Raw genomic sequence first — 15,629 nt, 5'->3', positions numbered from 1 at the left:
CCTGTGCAGCATTTGAGAGAGTATTATACTCCAGCCCTCAGCCTGGTGCAGTACCGTTACCACTGACTGTTGATATAGTTTACTCAGTATACAGTGTGTGTGTGTCTGTCTGTATGCGTGTGTGTGTGGGTGCGCATGTGCTTGTTTATAGTGTAGTGCTGTGCAGTCCAGGGCTGTATGTAGGTTAGACTCCCCCTGGGCCTCTCTCTGTAGGGGCTGATGACGCCAGGCAGAGCAGAGCAGAGGAGAGCACAGCGGAGTGGGTCACTTACTAATAACTAACTGCAGATAGATATTCTCAGGCCATCTCCTTTTCGCTCTCTCTCTTTGTGCTGTTTAGCTGCAGGCAAGCTTCTCCTCTTCTCTGTCTGTTTTCAGTGTTATTGGATACTAGCCTAGAGGCTGTCTAGTGGATAGGAAAACAGTGTAGGGGATCTGGTGCGGGCGGCATCCAGAGGGAAGGGGCGTCGGTCTGGACTACGACGTGGATGGCGTGGGCGGTTGGCTAGCGGAGTTGCTAGTGGAGCGTTACCTCGGCGAGACTGTCTGTGCTGTCCACTCAGCGGGAGGGCGGTTTTACACTCTCTCTTTTATACACACAAACAAACTCTCGCTCTCACTTTATATCTCTCTCACTTTGTATTTGGCTCTCTCTCCGGTTCACTAGTTCTCTCCCACTGTTTTCTTATGGTTTCTCCCGGGGAGACGGCTGGACTGGTCTTTTCCGAGAGTGAAGTCATAGTGATTTAGTTCAGAGCACAAGGCCTCCTGCGCTGTGAGACACTCACTTTAAGCCTTAAATACTGGGGATATCCTTTTATGGTACTTTTGCAACGGGACACTTTTGGTAAGCGGAATCATTGAACATCTCAACGTTTTTTTCTTCTGAGGCATCTGGTGAAAGAGATTTTCACCACCTATTTCATTTTCATTTGAATATTAACAAAGGTTTTTTGTCTTGGAAGTAAACAAAATATTTGACTGGTGATTTGTGAATTTCATGGCTGCTTGTGATTGTTGTCTTGGTCTGTCTCAGTGAGGAGGTGAGCAGACATGGCTTCACGGTCATCGTTGACATGCGAGGCTCTAAGTGGGACAGCATCAAGCCTCTGCTGAAGATCCTGCAGGAGTCCTTCCCTTCCTGCATCCACGTCGCCCTCATCATCAAACCAGACAACTTCTGGCAGAAACAGAGGACCAATTTCGGGAGCTCCAAGTTTGAATTTGAGGTAGGTCCACCCTGCATAGTCTCTTGTGATGACATTCATACAGAATCATTTGAGCGAGCGAGCTACCTAGCGCGAGGTTGCCTTATGGGTTCTGAGACTGCTACTATAGTATTATAACTCAACCGCTTTGAATCAATCCACAGATGTGGATCTTTTCCCAAAAGTGTCTGAGGAGATTTGATATCTTAATCATCTTTAGGCTATACTAAGAATATGTTTGTAGTCTCTGGAGTTGTAAGGCATGAGGAAATTAGTTTGCAATGTGAATGTTTTTATTTGTTTTTCTTCAAATGAATTGTTTACCTTCAAATTGAATGTTCCAAGGTATCGTTATGAGCCCTAGGAAGTGTTGTGTGGAATTGGAAAGTGACATTAAAGCTGTGACAGAGAGAGTCCCGTGTGGGTAGGAAGCTGGAGCTGTTAAATTTAGTTCTGACCTATTTAGAGTGGAACATGGATATATGAGCCTCAGAGAGAGCAGAGTCTCAGTAAAGGTGACAGTCTGATTAGGGACATTCAGATAGGCGTTAATTCGAGCCCACAGCTAAAGAATACACAACATACACATGAATGGGCTTTAAAGAGCTGTGGATACTGCATGTGTTGACGTTATCTCATAGGGATTTTATGTGTTATGACTGGTAACATGGCTGCAGCTACAATTCCTGGAATGTTTTTGCCCACCTTTTCAAGTGAACATTGGGCGTAATAGATCTGTTGTTGACCACTCCTCATAATCCATGTTTAATTATGTTGGTTATGGAATTTTGATAACACAATCTATTCAGTTGGTTTAGTAACATGATAGTCATTAATAATGATATCTGCATCAGGGTGTAATTTCATTGGGGCCTCTCCCATAGAATATGAATGACGTGTCATGAGTGTCATAAAATGACATTCTACTTCTCGGATCTCCTTCCATACCTTCCTCACAGACTGCTGTTTATATTAGTGTCTGAACCCTCCTTCTTCCTCACAGACTGCTGTTTATATTAGTGTCTGAAATCCTCGCTCTTCCTCACAGACTGCTGTTTATATTAGTGTCTGAACCCTCCCTCTTCCTCACAGACTGCTGTTTATATTAGTGTCTGAAACCTCCCTCTTCCTCACAGACTGCTGTTTATATTAGTGTCTGAACTAGAGGTCGACCGATTATGATTTTTAAACTCCGATGCCGATAACGATTATTAGAGGACCAAAAAAAGTCAATACCGATTAATCAGACAATTTTTTTTTTTTTTTTGTAATAATGACAATTACAACAATACTGAATGAACACTTATTTTAACTTAATATAATACATCAATAAAATCCATTTAGCCTCAAATAAATAATGAAACATGTTCAATTTGGTTTAAATAATGGAAAAACAAAGTATTGGAGAAGAAAGTAAAAGTGCAATATGTGCCATATAAGAAAGCTAACGTTTAAGTTCCTTGCTCAGAACATGAGACCATATGAAAGCTGGTGGTTCCTTTTAACATGAGTCTTCAATATTCCCAGGTAAGAAGTTTTAGATTGTAGTTATTATAGGAATTATAGGACTATTTCTCTCTCTACCATTTGTATTTCATATACCTTTGACTATTGGATGTTCTTATAGGCACTATAGTATTGCCCGTGTAACAGTATAGCTTCCGTCCCTTTCCTCACTCCTACCTGGGCTCGAACCAGGAACACAACGACAACAGCCACCCTTGAAGCAGCGTTACTCATCGCACCACGAAAGCCGTAGCCCTTGCAGAGCAAGGGGAACAACCACTCCAAGTCTCAGAGCGAGTGACGTTTGAAACGCTATTAGCGCGCACCCTGCTAACTAGCTAGCCATTTCACATCGGTTACACCAGCCTAATCTCGGGAGTTGATAGGCTTGAAGTCATAAACAGCTGCTGGCAAACACACGAAAGTGCTGTTTGAATGAATGCTTACGAGCCTGCTGGTGCCTACCATCGCTCAGCCTGACTGCTCTATCAAATCATAGACTTAGTTATAAAATGATAATACACAGAAATACGAGCCTTAGGTCATTAATATGGTCGAATCCGGAAACTATCATCTCGAAAACAAGACGTTTATTCTTTCAGTGAAGTACGGAACCATTCCGTATTTTATCTAACGGATGGCATCCCTAAATCTAAATATTGATGTTACATTGCACAACCTTCAATGTTATGTCATAATTACATTAAATTCTGGCAGCCCAAATTAGGCAGCCCAAACTGTTGCATATACACTGACTCTGCGTGCAATAAACGCAAGAGAAGTGACACAATTTCACCTGGTTAATATTGCCTGCTAACCTGGATTTCTTTTTCTAAATATGCAGGTTTAAAAATATATACTTCTGTGTATTGATTTTAAGAAAGTCAATGATGTTTATGGTTAGGTACTCATTGGAGCAACGATACGCACCACATCGATTATATGCAACGCAGGACACGCTAGATAAACTAGTAATATCATCAACCATGTGTAGTTAACTAGTGATTATGATTGATTGATTGATTGTTTTTTATAAGATAAGTTTAATGCTAGCTAGCAACTTACCTTGGCTTACTGCATTCGCGGTGCAGGCAGCCTCCTCGTGGAGTGCAATGAGAGGCAGGTGGTTAGAGCGTTGAACTAGTTAACTGTAAGGTTGCAAGATGGAATCCCCGAGCAGACAAGGTAAAAATCTGTCGTTCTGCCCCTGAACGAGGCAGTTAACCTACCGTTCCTAGGCTGTCATTGAAAATAAGAATGTGTTCTTAACTGACTTGCCTAGTTAAATACAGATTAAATAATCGGCCAAATCGGTGTCCAAAAATACCGATTTCCGATTGTTATGAAAACTTGAAATTGGCCATTCCGATTAATTGGTCGACCTCTAGTCTGAACCCCCCCTCTTCCTCACAGACTGCTGTTTATATTAGTGTCTGAACCCTCCCTCTTCCTCACAGATTGCTGTTTATATTAGTGTCTGAACCCTCCCCCTCCCTCTTCCTGCAGACGGTCATGGTGTCTCTCGAGGGCCTGACCAAGGTGGTGGACCCCTCCCAGCTGACGTCAGACTTCGAGGGCAGCCTGGAGTACGAGCACGACGAGTGGATCGAGGTGCGCGTGGCCTTCGAGGACTTCGCCGGCGATGCCGCCCGGGCTTTGACGCGGCTGGAGGAGCTGCAGGAGACCCTGGCGCAGCGTGACCTTCCGCGCGACCTGGAGTGTGCACGGCGCCTCATGGAGGAACATGCCTCGCTCAAGAAGAGGGCCACCAAGGCCTCGGTGGAGGAGTTGGACACACAGGGACGCAGGCTGCTCCAGAGGCTTCAGCAGGGTAGTGTCACCCCTGGAGGCTACACTAACCACGGTGGCGGGGGAACGGATGCTAACGATGGGCTCACAGGCCACCCAGATGCCCACAACCTGGTGCCAAAAGTGAGTGCCCTGCTGGACAAGTTGCATGGCACACGCCAGCACCTGCAGCAGCTGTGGCACATGCGCAAGCTGAAACTGGACCAGTGCTTCCAGCTGCGGCTGTTTGAGCAGGATGCAGAGAAGGTATGTTATGAACTAATTACACTCTACTTTCACTTTTGTGTTAATAGGACAAGGATTGTTTCTATTCAAAGGACTCACATTTTGGTCCATATCTCTCATCCTAGCATAACTAGAAAGAAAGCATGCCAAGCTCACCAGTGAAGTCTGGATTTGCACTGAGAATATTACTTCATAGCAATCAGAATGGGGGATAAGTATCTGCAGGAGTAATGATGCTTGTTTGCAGTATACTGTAATGGCCCATAGCCTGTCAGTGTGCATAGACCCAGCTACAGTTATATGGATGTCATGCAGCTATCAGCCAGATGGTGATGTGATGCCTCCCTGCTGTGGAAACAAACATGTTTGTCAGTTAGTCAGAGCAAAGCATTAATTACATCTCCCTACCACCACCTCCTCTTCCTCTTCCTCCTCCTCTTCCTACACCACCACCTCATCCTCTTCCTCTTCCTCCCCAGGCATGTTATTATTATCCCCGGTTATTAAAGCATGTCTCAGAGGTCAAGTTGAAATGGTAGCTGTCACGCTGAGGTTTCTTGTCATGCTAGCTGTCTGGCTTTCCCAGTGGCAACATCACGAGTCTAGGCAGTATGACAACATGACACCAGGGTCAGGCTGACACACAGTTCAATACAGTGGAGTGGAGTCATTCCATCTGCCTTCCTGAGTGTCCAAACATCCATGTCATCAGCCTTTAGCCCAGCCCCCCTCTCTCTCTGTCTCTCTCTCACCCCTCCAGAGCTGTAAGATACAGTACCTGCTAATAGAGACCTTCTTCTGTGTGCTTGTGCCTGCCTGTGTGCGTGCGTGTTTGTGTGCCCATGGCTGTGTGTGTGTCGCACCGTCCACAGATGTTTGACTGGATCATGCACAACAAGGGCCTGTTCCTGACCAGCTACACAGAGATAGGAGGGAACCACCAGCATGCCGGGGAGCTGCAGACTCAGCACAACCACTTTGCAATGAACTGTATGGTAAGAATACCCTCTTCTACTTTACTGATGACCATAAACATTTACAATGACCATAAACTACTGTACCCCTCAGCTTTGTGTTAAAATACATTGAAACTTATTGATAGTCGTCTATACCTTATTTATAGTAATCTATAGCTTATTTATAGTCACCCCCCTTTAAAAGGGCCACATAATGATGGGTTAAACTAAACAGTCCTCCCAGTAGCTACCACATGCAGTGTGAGGTTGAGACCAGCCATCCATCTCCTGCATGTGTGTGTTTGTGTGTGTCTGTATGTGTGCGTGTGTGTGTGTGCTGCCCGCCATGAACCTCCCTGGCTGCCTGCAGGGTTAAACAGCCCTAGCTGTGTTCTGTAGGGGAAGATGATGAATCACTTGGTCTCCCTGCCCTCTCTCAAATCAAATCAAATTGATTTATATAGCCCTTCGTACATCAGCTGATATCTCAAAGTGCTGTACAGAAACCCAGCCTAAAACCCCAAACAGCAAGCAATGCAGGTGTAGAAGCACGGTGGCTAGGAAACACTCCCTAGAAAGGCCAAAACCTAGGAAGAAACCTAGAGAGGAACCAGGCTGTGTGGGGTGGCCAGTCCTCTTCTGGCTGTGCCGGGTGGAGATTATAACAGAACATGGCCAAGATGTTCAAATGTTCATAAATGACCAGCATGGTCGTATAATAATAAGGCAGAACAGTTGAAACTGGAGCAGCAGCACGGTCAGGTGGACTGGGGACAGCAAGGAGTCATCATGTCAGGTAGTCCTGGGGCATGGTCCTAGGGCTCAGGTCCTCCGAGAGAGAGAAAGAAAGAGAGAATTAGAGAGAGCATATGTGGGGTGGCCAGTCCTCTTCTGGCTGTGCCGGGTGGAGATTATAACAGAACATGGCCAAGATGTTCAAATGTTCATAAATGACCAGCATGGTCGAATAATAATAAGGCAGAACAGTTGAAACTGGAGCAGCAGCACGGCCAGGTGGACTGGGGACAGCAAGGAGTCATCATGTCAGGTAGTCCTGGGGCATGGTCCTAGGGCTCAGGACCTCCGAGAGAGAGAGAGAGAGAGAGAAAGAGAGAATTAGAGAACGCACACTTAGATTCACACAGGACACCAAATAGGACAGGAGAGGTACTCCAGATATAACAAACTGACCCTAGCCCCCCGATACATTAACTACTGCAGCATAAATACTGGAGGCTGAGACAGGAGGGGTCAGGAGACACTGTGGCCCCATCCGAGGACACCCCCAGACAGGGCCAAACAGGAAGGATATAACCCCACCCACTTTGCCAAAGCACAGCCCCCACACCACTAGAGGGATATCTTCAACCACCAACTTACCATCCTGAGACAAGGCTGAGTATAGCCCACAAAGAACTCCGCCATGGCACAACCCAAGGGGGGGCGCCATCCCAGACAGGATGACCACATCAGTGAATCAACTCACTCAGGTGACGCACCCCTTCCAGGGACGGCAAGAGACAGCCCCAGTAAGCCAGTGACTCAGCCCCTGTAATAGGGTTAGAGGCAGAGAATCCCAGTGGGAAGAGGGGAACCGGCCAGGCAGAGACAGCAAGGGCGGTTCGTTGCTCCAGAGCCTTTCCGTTCACCTTCCCACTCCTGGGCCAGACTACACTCAATCATATGACCCACTGAAGAGATAAGTCTTCAGTAAGGACTTAAAGGTTGAGACCGAGTTTGCGTCTCTGACATGGGTAGGCAGACCGTTCCATAAAAATGGAGCTCTATAGGAGAAAGCCCTGCCTCCAGCTGTTTGCTTAGAAATTCTAGGGACAATTAGGAGGCCTGCGTCTTGTGACCGTAGCGTACGTGTAGGTATGTACGGCAGGACCAAATCAGAGAGATAGGTAGGAGCAAGCCCATGTAATGCTTTGTAGGTTAGCAGTAAAACCTTGAAATCAGCCCTTGCTTTGACAGGAAGCCAGTGTAGAGAGGCTAGCACTGGAGTAATATGATCAAATTTTTTGGTTCTAGTCAGAATTCGAGCAGCCGTATTTAGTACTAACTGAAGTTTATTTAGTGCTTTATCCGGGTAGCCGGAAAGTAGAGCATTGCAGTAAGTCTAACCTAGAAGTGACAAAAGCATGGATTAATTTTTCTGCATCATTTTTGGACAGAAAGTTTCTGATTTTTGCAATGTTACGTAGATGGAAAAAAGCTGTCCTTGAAATGGTCTTAATATGTTCTTCAAAAGAGAGATCAGGGTCCAGAGTAACGCCGAGGTCCTTCACAGTTTTATTTGAGACGACTGTACAACCATTAAGATTAATTAACTCTCTCCCTCCACTCGTCCTTGACCTATCCTGTTTCTTGCACTGGCTGTCAGTAGTCAGTACAGGGCCCTAGTTCCGGCCCCCATCTGCTCTCTGCTGCTCATGGGACCTAAAGGGGAAAATGAGGGCATGAATTGAAGCCCTAGCTTTTTGTTGTACTGTATTTTAGGATCAGGATCATCAACTAGATTCATCAGCAGGCCGATTTTTCTCTTGAGCGGGTGGTCATGGGGCCGGAACATGCAGTAATTACAAATCATTTCTACAAATTGACCACAAGCAGCCTAAACAGATATCATTTTTGACTAAAACATAATAATTTCAAATCTTACTTACATTTGTATATGATCACATCTCTCTATTATACATGGAAATACTTGGGAACAGATTTCCTAAATTAAAATCCCTTGGAACTGTTTTTGCATTTTTTTATGTCTAACAATGAATTCAGCCTGCAGGCCGCCAGTTGGGGAACCTAGCTCTGGATTGTATGGTGGTATAATACTGTAAAGTACATTTACACTAAGTTGCAGTGCTCTTTCTGTATGACATTGTTTCCTTGGACGTATTCATCTATACCAGGGGTTCCCAAACCCCCCCCGTCCTGCATTGGGGAACATCCCTCACCTACCACCTATGGTGGAGTGAATTTTTAGGTTTAAAGCTTATTTCCTGCAATTCTACTTGCAGTTTTTGTAACGACGTACGCTGAGAGTTGGGAAGCAAGTTCAGGGAGTGAGTGTTGTAATAAATAAATGGAACATAATACAAAGTAGAAACTCACCAACCACAGGACGCCAACCACAGGGACGATCCCGGCGATCAGGAGCGGACCGGTGGCCTCCACTGAGGCACAGAAACCTAACGAACCGGATGAGGCAAGAGAGCCTGATGAGCCGGCTGAGACCTCCCCGGTTGCCTCCGTCGAGCCAGCGGGAACCTGTTCACCCAGCTGAGGCATGGGAGCCTATCGAGCCAGCTGAGGCATGGGAGCCTATCGAGCCAGCTGAGGCATGGGAGCCTATCGAGCCAGCTGAGGCATGGGAGCCTATCGAGCCAGCTGAGGCATGGGAGCCTGTCGAGCCAGCTGAGGCATGGGAGCCTGTCGAGCCAGCTGAGGCAAGGGAGCCTGTCGAGCCAGCTGAGGCAAGGGAGCCTGTCGAGCCAGCTGAGGCAAGGGAGCCTGTCGAGCCAGCTGAGGCAAGGGAGCCTGTCGAGCCAGCTGAGGCAAGGGAGCCTGTCGAGCCAGCTGAGGCAAGGGAGCCTGTCGAGCCAGCTGAGGCAAGGGAGCCTGTCGAGCCAGCTGAGGCAAGGGAGCCTGTCGAGCCAGCTGAGGCAAGGGAGCCTGTCGAGCCAGCTGAGGCAAGGGAGCCTGTCGAGCCAGCTGAGGCAAGGGAGCCTGTCGAGCCAGCTGAGGCAAGGGAGCCTGTCGAGCCAGCTGAGGCAAGGGAGCCTGTCGAGCCAGCTGAGGCAAGGGAGCCTGTCGAGCCAGCTGAGGCAAGGGAGCCTGTCGAGCCAGCTGAGGCATGGGAGCCTGTCGAGCCAGCTGAGGCATGGGAGCCTGTCGAGCCAGCTGAGGCATGGGAGCCTGTCGAGCCAGCTGAGGCATGGGAGCCTGTCGAGCCAGCTGAGGCATGGGAGCCTGTCGAGCCAGCTGAGGCATGGGAGCCTGTCGAGCCAGCTGAGGCATGGGAGCCTGTCGAGCCAGCTGAGGCATGGGAGCCTGTCGAGCCAGCTGAGGCATGGGAGCCTGTCGAGCCAGCTGAGGCATGGGAGCCTGTCGAGCCAGCTGAGGCATGGGAGCCTGTCGAGCCAGCTGAGGCATGGGAGCCTGTCGAGCCAGCTGAGGCATGGGAGCCTGTCGAGCCAGCTGAGGCATGGGAGCCTGTCGAGCCAGCTGAGGCATGGGAGCCTGTCGAGCCAGCTGAGGCATGGGAGCCTGTCGAGCCAGCTGAGGCATGGGAGCCTGTCGAGCCAGCTGAGGCATGGGAGCCTGTCGAGCCAGCTGAGGCATGGGAGCCTGTCGAGCCAGCTGAGGCATGGGAGCCTGTCGAGCCAGCTGAGGCATGGGAGCCTGTCGAGCCAGCTGAGGCATGGGAGCCTGTCGAGCCAGCTGAGGCATGGGAGCCTGTCGAGGCATGGGAGCCTGTCGAGCCAGCTGAGGCATGGGAGCCTGTCGAGCCAGCTGAGGCATGGGAGCCTGTCGAGCCAGCTGAGGCATGGGAGCCTGTCGAGCCAGCTGAGGCATGGCAGCCTGTCGAGCCAGCTGAGGCATGGCAGCCTGCCGAGCCAGCTGAGGCATGGCAGCCTGCCGAGCCAGCTGAGGCATGGCAGCCTGCCGAGCCAGCTGAGGCATGGCAGCCTGCCGAGCCAGCTGAGGCATGGCAGCCTGCCGAGCCAGCTGAGGCATGGCAGCCTGCCGAGCCAGCTGAGGCATGGCAGCCTGCCGAGCCAGCTGAGGCATGGCAGCCTGTCGAGCCAGCTGAGGCATGGCAGCCTGCCGATCCCGCTGAGGCATGGCAGCCTGCCGATCCCGCTGAGGCATGGCAGCCTGCCGAGCCAGCTGAGGCATGCCCGCTGGGGCATGGGAACCTGTCGAGCCATGGGAACCTCGATCCCGCTGAGGCATGGGCATCCCGCTGGGGCATGGGAACCTATCGAGCCAGCTGAGGCATGGCAGCCTGCCGAGCCAGCTGAGGCATGGCAGCCTGCCGAGCCAGCTGAGGCATGGCAGCCTGCCGAGCCAGCTGAGGCATGGCAGCCTGCCGAGCCAGCTGAGGCATGGCAGCCTGCCGAGCCAGCTGAGGCATGGCAGCCTGCCGAGCCAGCTGAGGCATGGCAGCCTGCCGAGCCAGCTGAGGCATGGCAGCCTGCCGATCCCGCTGAGGCATGGCAGCCTGCCGATCCCGCTGAGGCATGGCAGCCTGCCGATCCCGCTGAGGCATGGCAGCCTGCCGAGTCCGCTGAGGCATGGCAGCCTGCCGAGCCAGCTGAGGCATGCCCGCTGGGGCATGGGAACCTGTCGATCCCGCTGGGGCATGGGAACCTATCGATCCCGCTGGGGCATGGGAACCTATCGATCCCGCTGGGGCATGGGAACCTATCGAGCCAGCTGATGCATGGCAGCTTGTCGAGCCAGCTGATGCATGGCAGCTTGTCGAGCCAGCTGAGGCATGGGCCGATCCCGCTGAGGCATGGCAGCCTGTCGATCCCGCTGAGGCATGGCAGCCTGCCGAGCCAGCTGAGGCATGCCAGCGCTGGGGCATGGGAACCTGTCGATCCCGCTGGGGCATGGGAACCTATCGATCCCGCTGGGGCATGGGAACCTATCGATCCCGCTGGGGCATGGGAACCTATCGAGCCAGCTGATGCATGGCAGCTTGTCGAGCCAGCTGATGCATGGCAGCTTGTCGAGCCAGCTGAGGCATGGGAGCCTGTCGAGCCAGCTGAGGCATGGGAGCCTGTCGAAACAGCTGAGGCATGGGAGCCTGTCGAAACAGCTGAGGCATGGGAGCCTGTCGAAACAGCTGAGGCATGGGAGCCTGTCGAAACAGCTGAGGCATGGGAGCCTGTCGAAACAGCTGAGGCATGGGAGCCCGTCGAAACAGCTGAGGCATGGGAGCCCGTCGAAACAGCTGAGGCATGGGAGCCCGTCGAAACAGCTGAGGCATGGGAGCCCGTCGAAACAGCTGAGGCATGGGAGCCCGTCGAAACAGCTGAGGCATGGGAGCCCGTCGAAACAGCTGAGGCATGGCAGCCCGTCGAGCCAGCTGAGGCATGGCAGCCCGTCGAGCCAGCTGAGGCATGGCAGCCCGTCGATCCCGCTGTGGCATGGGAGCCCGTCGATCCCGCTGTGGCATGGGAGCCCGTCGATCCCGCTGTGGCATGGGAACCCGTCGATCCCGCTGATGCATGTCAGCCCGTCGAGCCAGCTGAGGCATGGCAGCCCGTCGAGCCAGCTGAGGCATGGCAGCCCGTCGAGCCAGCTGAGGGATGGCAGCCCGTCGAGCCAGCTGAGGGATGGCAGCCCGTCGAGCCAGCTGAGGGATGGCAGCCCGTCGAGCCAGCTGAGGGATGGCAGCCCGTCGAGCCAGCTGAGGGATGGCAGCCCGTCGAGCCAGCTGAGGGATGGCAGCCCGTCGAGCCAGCTGAGGGATGGCAGCCCGTCGAGCCAGCTGAGGGATGGCAGCCCGTCGAGCCAGCTGAGGCATGGCAGCCCGTCGAGCCAGCTGAGGGCATGGCAGCCCGTCGAGCCAGCTGAGGCATGGCAGCCCGTCGAGCCAGCTGAGGCATGGCAGCCCGTCGAGCCAGCTGAGGCATGGCAGCCCGTCGAGCCAGCTGAGGCATGGCAGCCCGTCGAGCCAGCTGAGGCATGGCAGCCCGTCGAGCCAGCTGATGCATGGCAGCCCGTCGAGCCAGCTGAGGCATGGCAGCCCGTCGAGCCAGCTGAGGCATGGCAGCCTGTCGAGCCAGCTGAGGGATGGGTTCCTATCGAATCAAGGAGGTGATGGAGTCCAGGTGAGTGTCATAATGTGCGTAACGATGGTGACAGATGTGCGCCATAACGAGCAGCCTGGTGACCTAGAGGTCGGAGAGGGAGCACATTTTATTGCAATTCTATACATTTTGCCATGTCTAATGTGTATTCATGTGATATTTGAGTGACAAAAAATTACAACAATATAAAGGGCCTAAAAAAACTGAATTTAAAAACGTAGACATGGGCTAGTTGATCTGGACATTTCTGACAAGTTATAAATAGCTCTAAGGTCTGCAATGACTGACAAGACAAGAAGAACTGATGATGCACTACCCAATTTCCAAATGGCACCTTGTGCATTCTTCTATTACAACTTTCAAGAGTAAGTTCAAATCCGGACTGAGTTCCTCAAAAAAATAATTGCATTTCTTTTTTCTGCTGACTCCTCGCCCAACAGTTTTGGGAACCACTTCTCTATACAATTAAATGGTATCCTCTCATCATTTAGTATGATCTTGCTTGTAAGAGGTTTATCGAGTTATTTTGTGCTGAGCCAGCCTAGCTTGTTTTGAGAAGCGGACAGACAGACAGGCCCCATTGAGGCAGGGGGATCACCCAGACCTAGACCCAGCCCTGGTCACAGTCACACAGGCATTATTGTGCATGACTTAGCCATCACTGTGCAGTGTCAACAAAAGGCAGGGGGATTCTGAAACAGAGGGACTGACGCCTCCTTTTCCCCAGGATGCCATGCTTCCTGTTGACTAGAAAGACTGTGTGACTGCCAGGATCAAATTTGGGAGGTAGAGCTAGTTGCTGATGATGATACTGTGAGGGTAAAATGTGTGTGTGCGTACGTTTGAAAGGGCAGATTATCACAATGAAAGCATCATGGACAGCAGCAGTATTAATCACAATGTGTTAATGCGTTCACTGTTGTGATAAATATGCTTTTTGCCACCTTGAGTAAATATTCTAATATCCCCGATTCCCCAGCTAGACTAGAGTTCAGCCATTTAGGCTGAGGCTGATGATCTGCTATGATTATGTCATTTGTAGTATGCGAATGAAAAGTATGGACATGTGATGGGGCGGCAGGGTAGCCTAGTGGTTAGAGCGTTGGACTAGTAACCGGAAGGTTGCGAGTTCAAACCCCCGAGCTGACAAGATACTGCCCCTGAACAGGCAGTTAACCCACTGTTCCCAGGCCGTCATTGAAAATTAGAATTTGTTCTTAACTGACTTGCCTGGTTAAATAAAGGTAAAATAAAAATGGTAGTCTGCCCCCTATGGGGGTGTTGTAACATTAAACTCTATGGTTCCACTTTGGGGAGAAACAGCCCAGAAATTCAAAACCTGTTCAATAGAAAAGCAGATGGCCATCCGATAGCGACAGAATGGAAGCCTGTTTGAAACACATAATAGAAATTGTAATGCTAGAATGGACATGTGATGTCATTGTGGCCTAGTCTCCTTGTGTCTCCTCTCTATTAAAACAAGGTAAATATGAAATAAAAAATAGCCTTTCTGTCGTGTTCCTCATTTTGGAGAAGCCAGCCAGTAACCCCAGGAGCTTCCTGTTCAAGACGTTCTCTTCTCTCAGAGTCTCTGGGCCTAGGTCTGTGTCCCAAATGGCACCCTATTCCCTACATACAGTGCACTACATTTGACTTGAGCCATATGGGCCCAGGTCAAAAGTAGTGCACTATATAGGGAACAGGGTGCCATTTGGGACTTAGCCTTGGGTTATTGGCGTATGCCAAGCCCTCCATTACTGTGTCAGTCTCATTGATTAGTTCTTCCTGTTCCATCCTGATCCTATCTGGAATGTTGCTTGTTTGTTTACACCGAAAACACAATGGAAACACTATCATTATCATGTTCACATGTCACTATACACCCGGTGTCGGACCAGTCCCTGTGGCGTAGACAAATAACTCTTGATTGCATTTGTTTTGATTTCCCCAAGTCTGGGATGTTGAGATGAAAAGCGGCCACACTTCATATCTTTGCCATGCAAAAAATGGGCTTTGTGACAGCAGTATAAGTGCCAGTTTTTTCCTCTGTGGAGTGGACCCTCCCTTCTCAGTATGTGTGATGCTTGAGAGACAGAGGAAGGTTCTGTGGTATGCTGCTGTGTGGGTAAGCCTTGGTGGTGTATGTAATGTGATCACTCAATGGATACTATGCAGAGGCCTGTCCCAGTGTTTACTTTCCCTTTAACCCGGGTCCTCCAGGAGTTTTACATTAGGCCTGCCCTCTGCCTGGCTCCCCCTGGCTAAGATACCATGCTGTCTGTCGTTTTACATTAGGCCTGCCCTCTGTCTAGCTCCCCTGGCTAAGATACCATGCTGTCTGTCGTTTTACATTAGGCCTGCCCTCTGTCTAGCTCCCCTGGCTAAGATACCATGCTGTCTGTCGTTTTACATTAGACCTGCCCTCTGCCTAGCTCCCCTGGCTAAGATACCATGCTGTCTGTCGTTTTACATTAGGCCTGCCCTCTGCCTAGCTCCCCTGGCTAAGATACCATGCTGTCTGTCGTTTTACATTAGGCCTGCCCTCTGCCTAGCTCCCCTGGCTAAGATACCATGCTGTCTGTCGTTTTACATTAGACCTGCCCTCTGCCTAGCTCCCCTGGCTAAGATACCATGCTGTCTGTCGTTTTACATTAGACCTGCCCTCTGCCTAGCTCCCTGGCTAAGATACCATGCTGTCTGTCGTTTTACATTAGACCTGCCCTCTGCCTAGCTCCCCTGGCTAAGATACCATGCTGTCTGTCGTTTTACATTAGACCTGCCCTCTGCCTAGCTCCCCTGGCTAAGATACCATGCTGTCTGTCGTTTTACATTAGACCTGCCCTCTGCCTAGCTCCCCTGGCTAAGATACCTTGCTGTCTGCCGTTTTACATTAGACCTGCCCTCTGCCTGGCTCCCCTGGCTAAGATACCATGCTGTCTGTCGTTTTACATTAGACCTGCCCTCTGCCTGGCTCCCCCTGGCTAAGATACCATGCTGTCTGTCGTTTTACATTAGGCCTGCCCTCTGTCTAGCTCCCCTGGCTAAGATACCATGCTGTCTGTTGTTTTACATTAGGCCTGCCCTCTGTCTAGCTC

At 50.7% G+C, this 15,629-nt stretch overlaps 1 protein-coding gene across 4 annotated transcripts in view; it reads left to right on the top strand.

The window, feature by feature from the left end:
- LOC112222534 (triple functional domain protein) overlaps positions 1–15,629 on the top strand; it is a 151,411-nt gene that overhangs the window by 57,691 nt on the left and 78,091 nt on the right. For 3 of the 4 annotated variants that reach the window (XM_042304720.1, XM_042304721.1, XM_042304723.1), the window contains 3 exons: positions 1,037–1,229; positions 4,221–4,769; positions 5,621–5,743. In XM_042304720.1, the coding sequence (XP_042160654.1) occupies positions 1,037–1,229; positions 4,221–4,769; positions 5,621–5,743 (865 nt within the window). Of the gene's footprint in view, positions 1–445; positions 848–1,036; positions 1,230–4,220; positions 4,770–5,620; positions 5,744–15,629 lie in introns of those variants that run through there. The other variant, XM_042304722.1, reaches the window with a different exon arrangement.

The sequence above is a fragment of the Oncorhynchus tshawytscha genome, linkage group LG23, assembly GCF_018296145.1.
Source record: "Oncorhynchus tshawytscha isolate Ot180627B linkage group LG23, Otsh_v2.0, whole genome shotgun sequence".
In the NCBI taxonomy this organism is placed as follows: domain Eukaryota; kingdom Metazoa; phylum Chordata; class Actinopteri; order Salmoniformes; family Salmonidae; genus Oncorhynchus; species Oncorhynchus tshawytscha.
The sequence above is the reverse complement of the archived record's forward strand: the minus strand, read 5'-3'. Positions and strand labels throughout refer to the sequence as shown.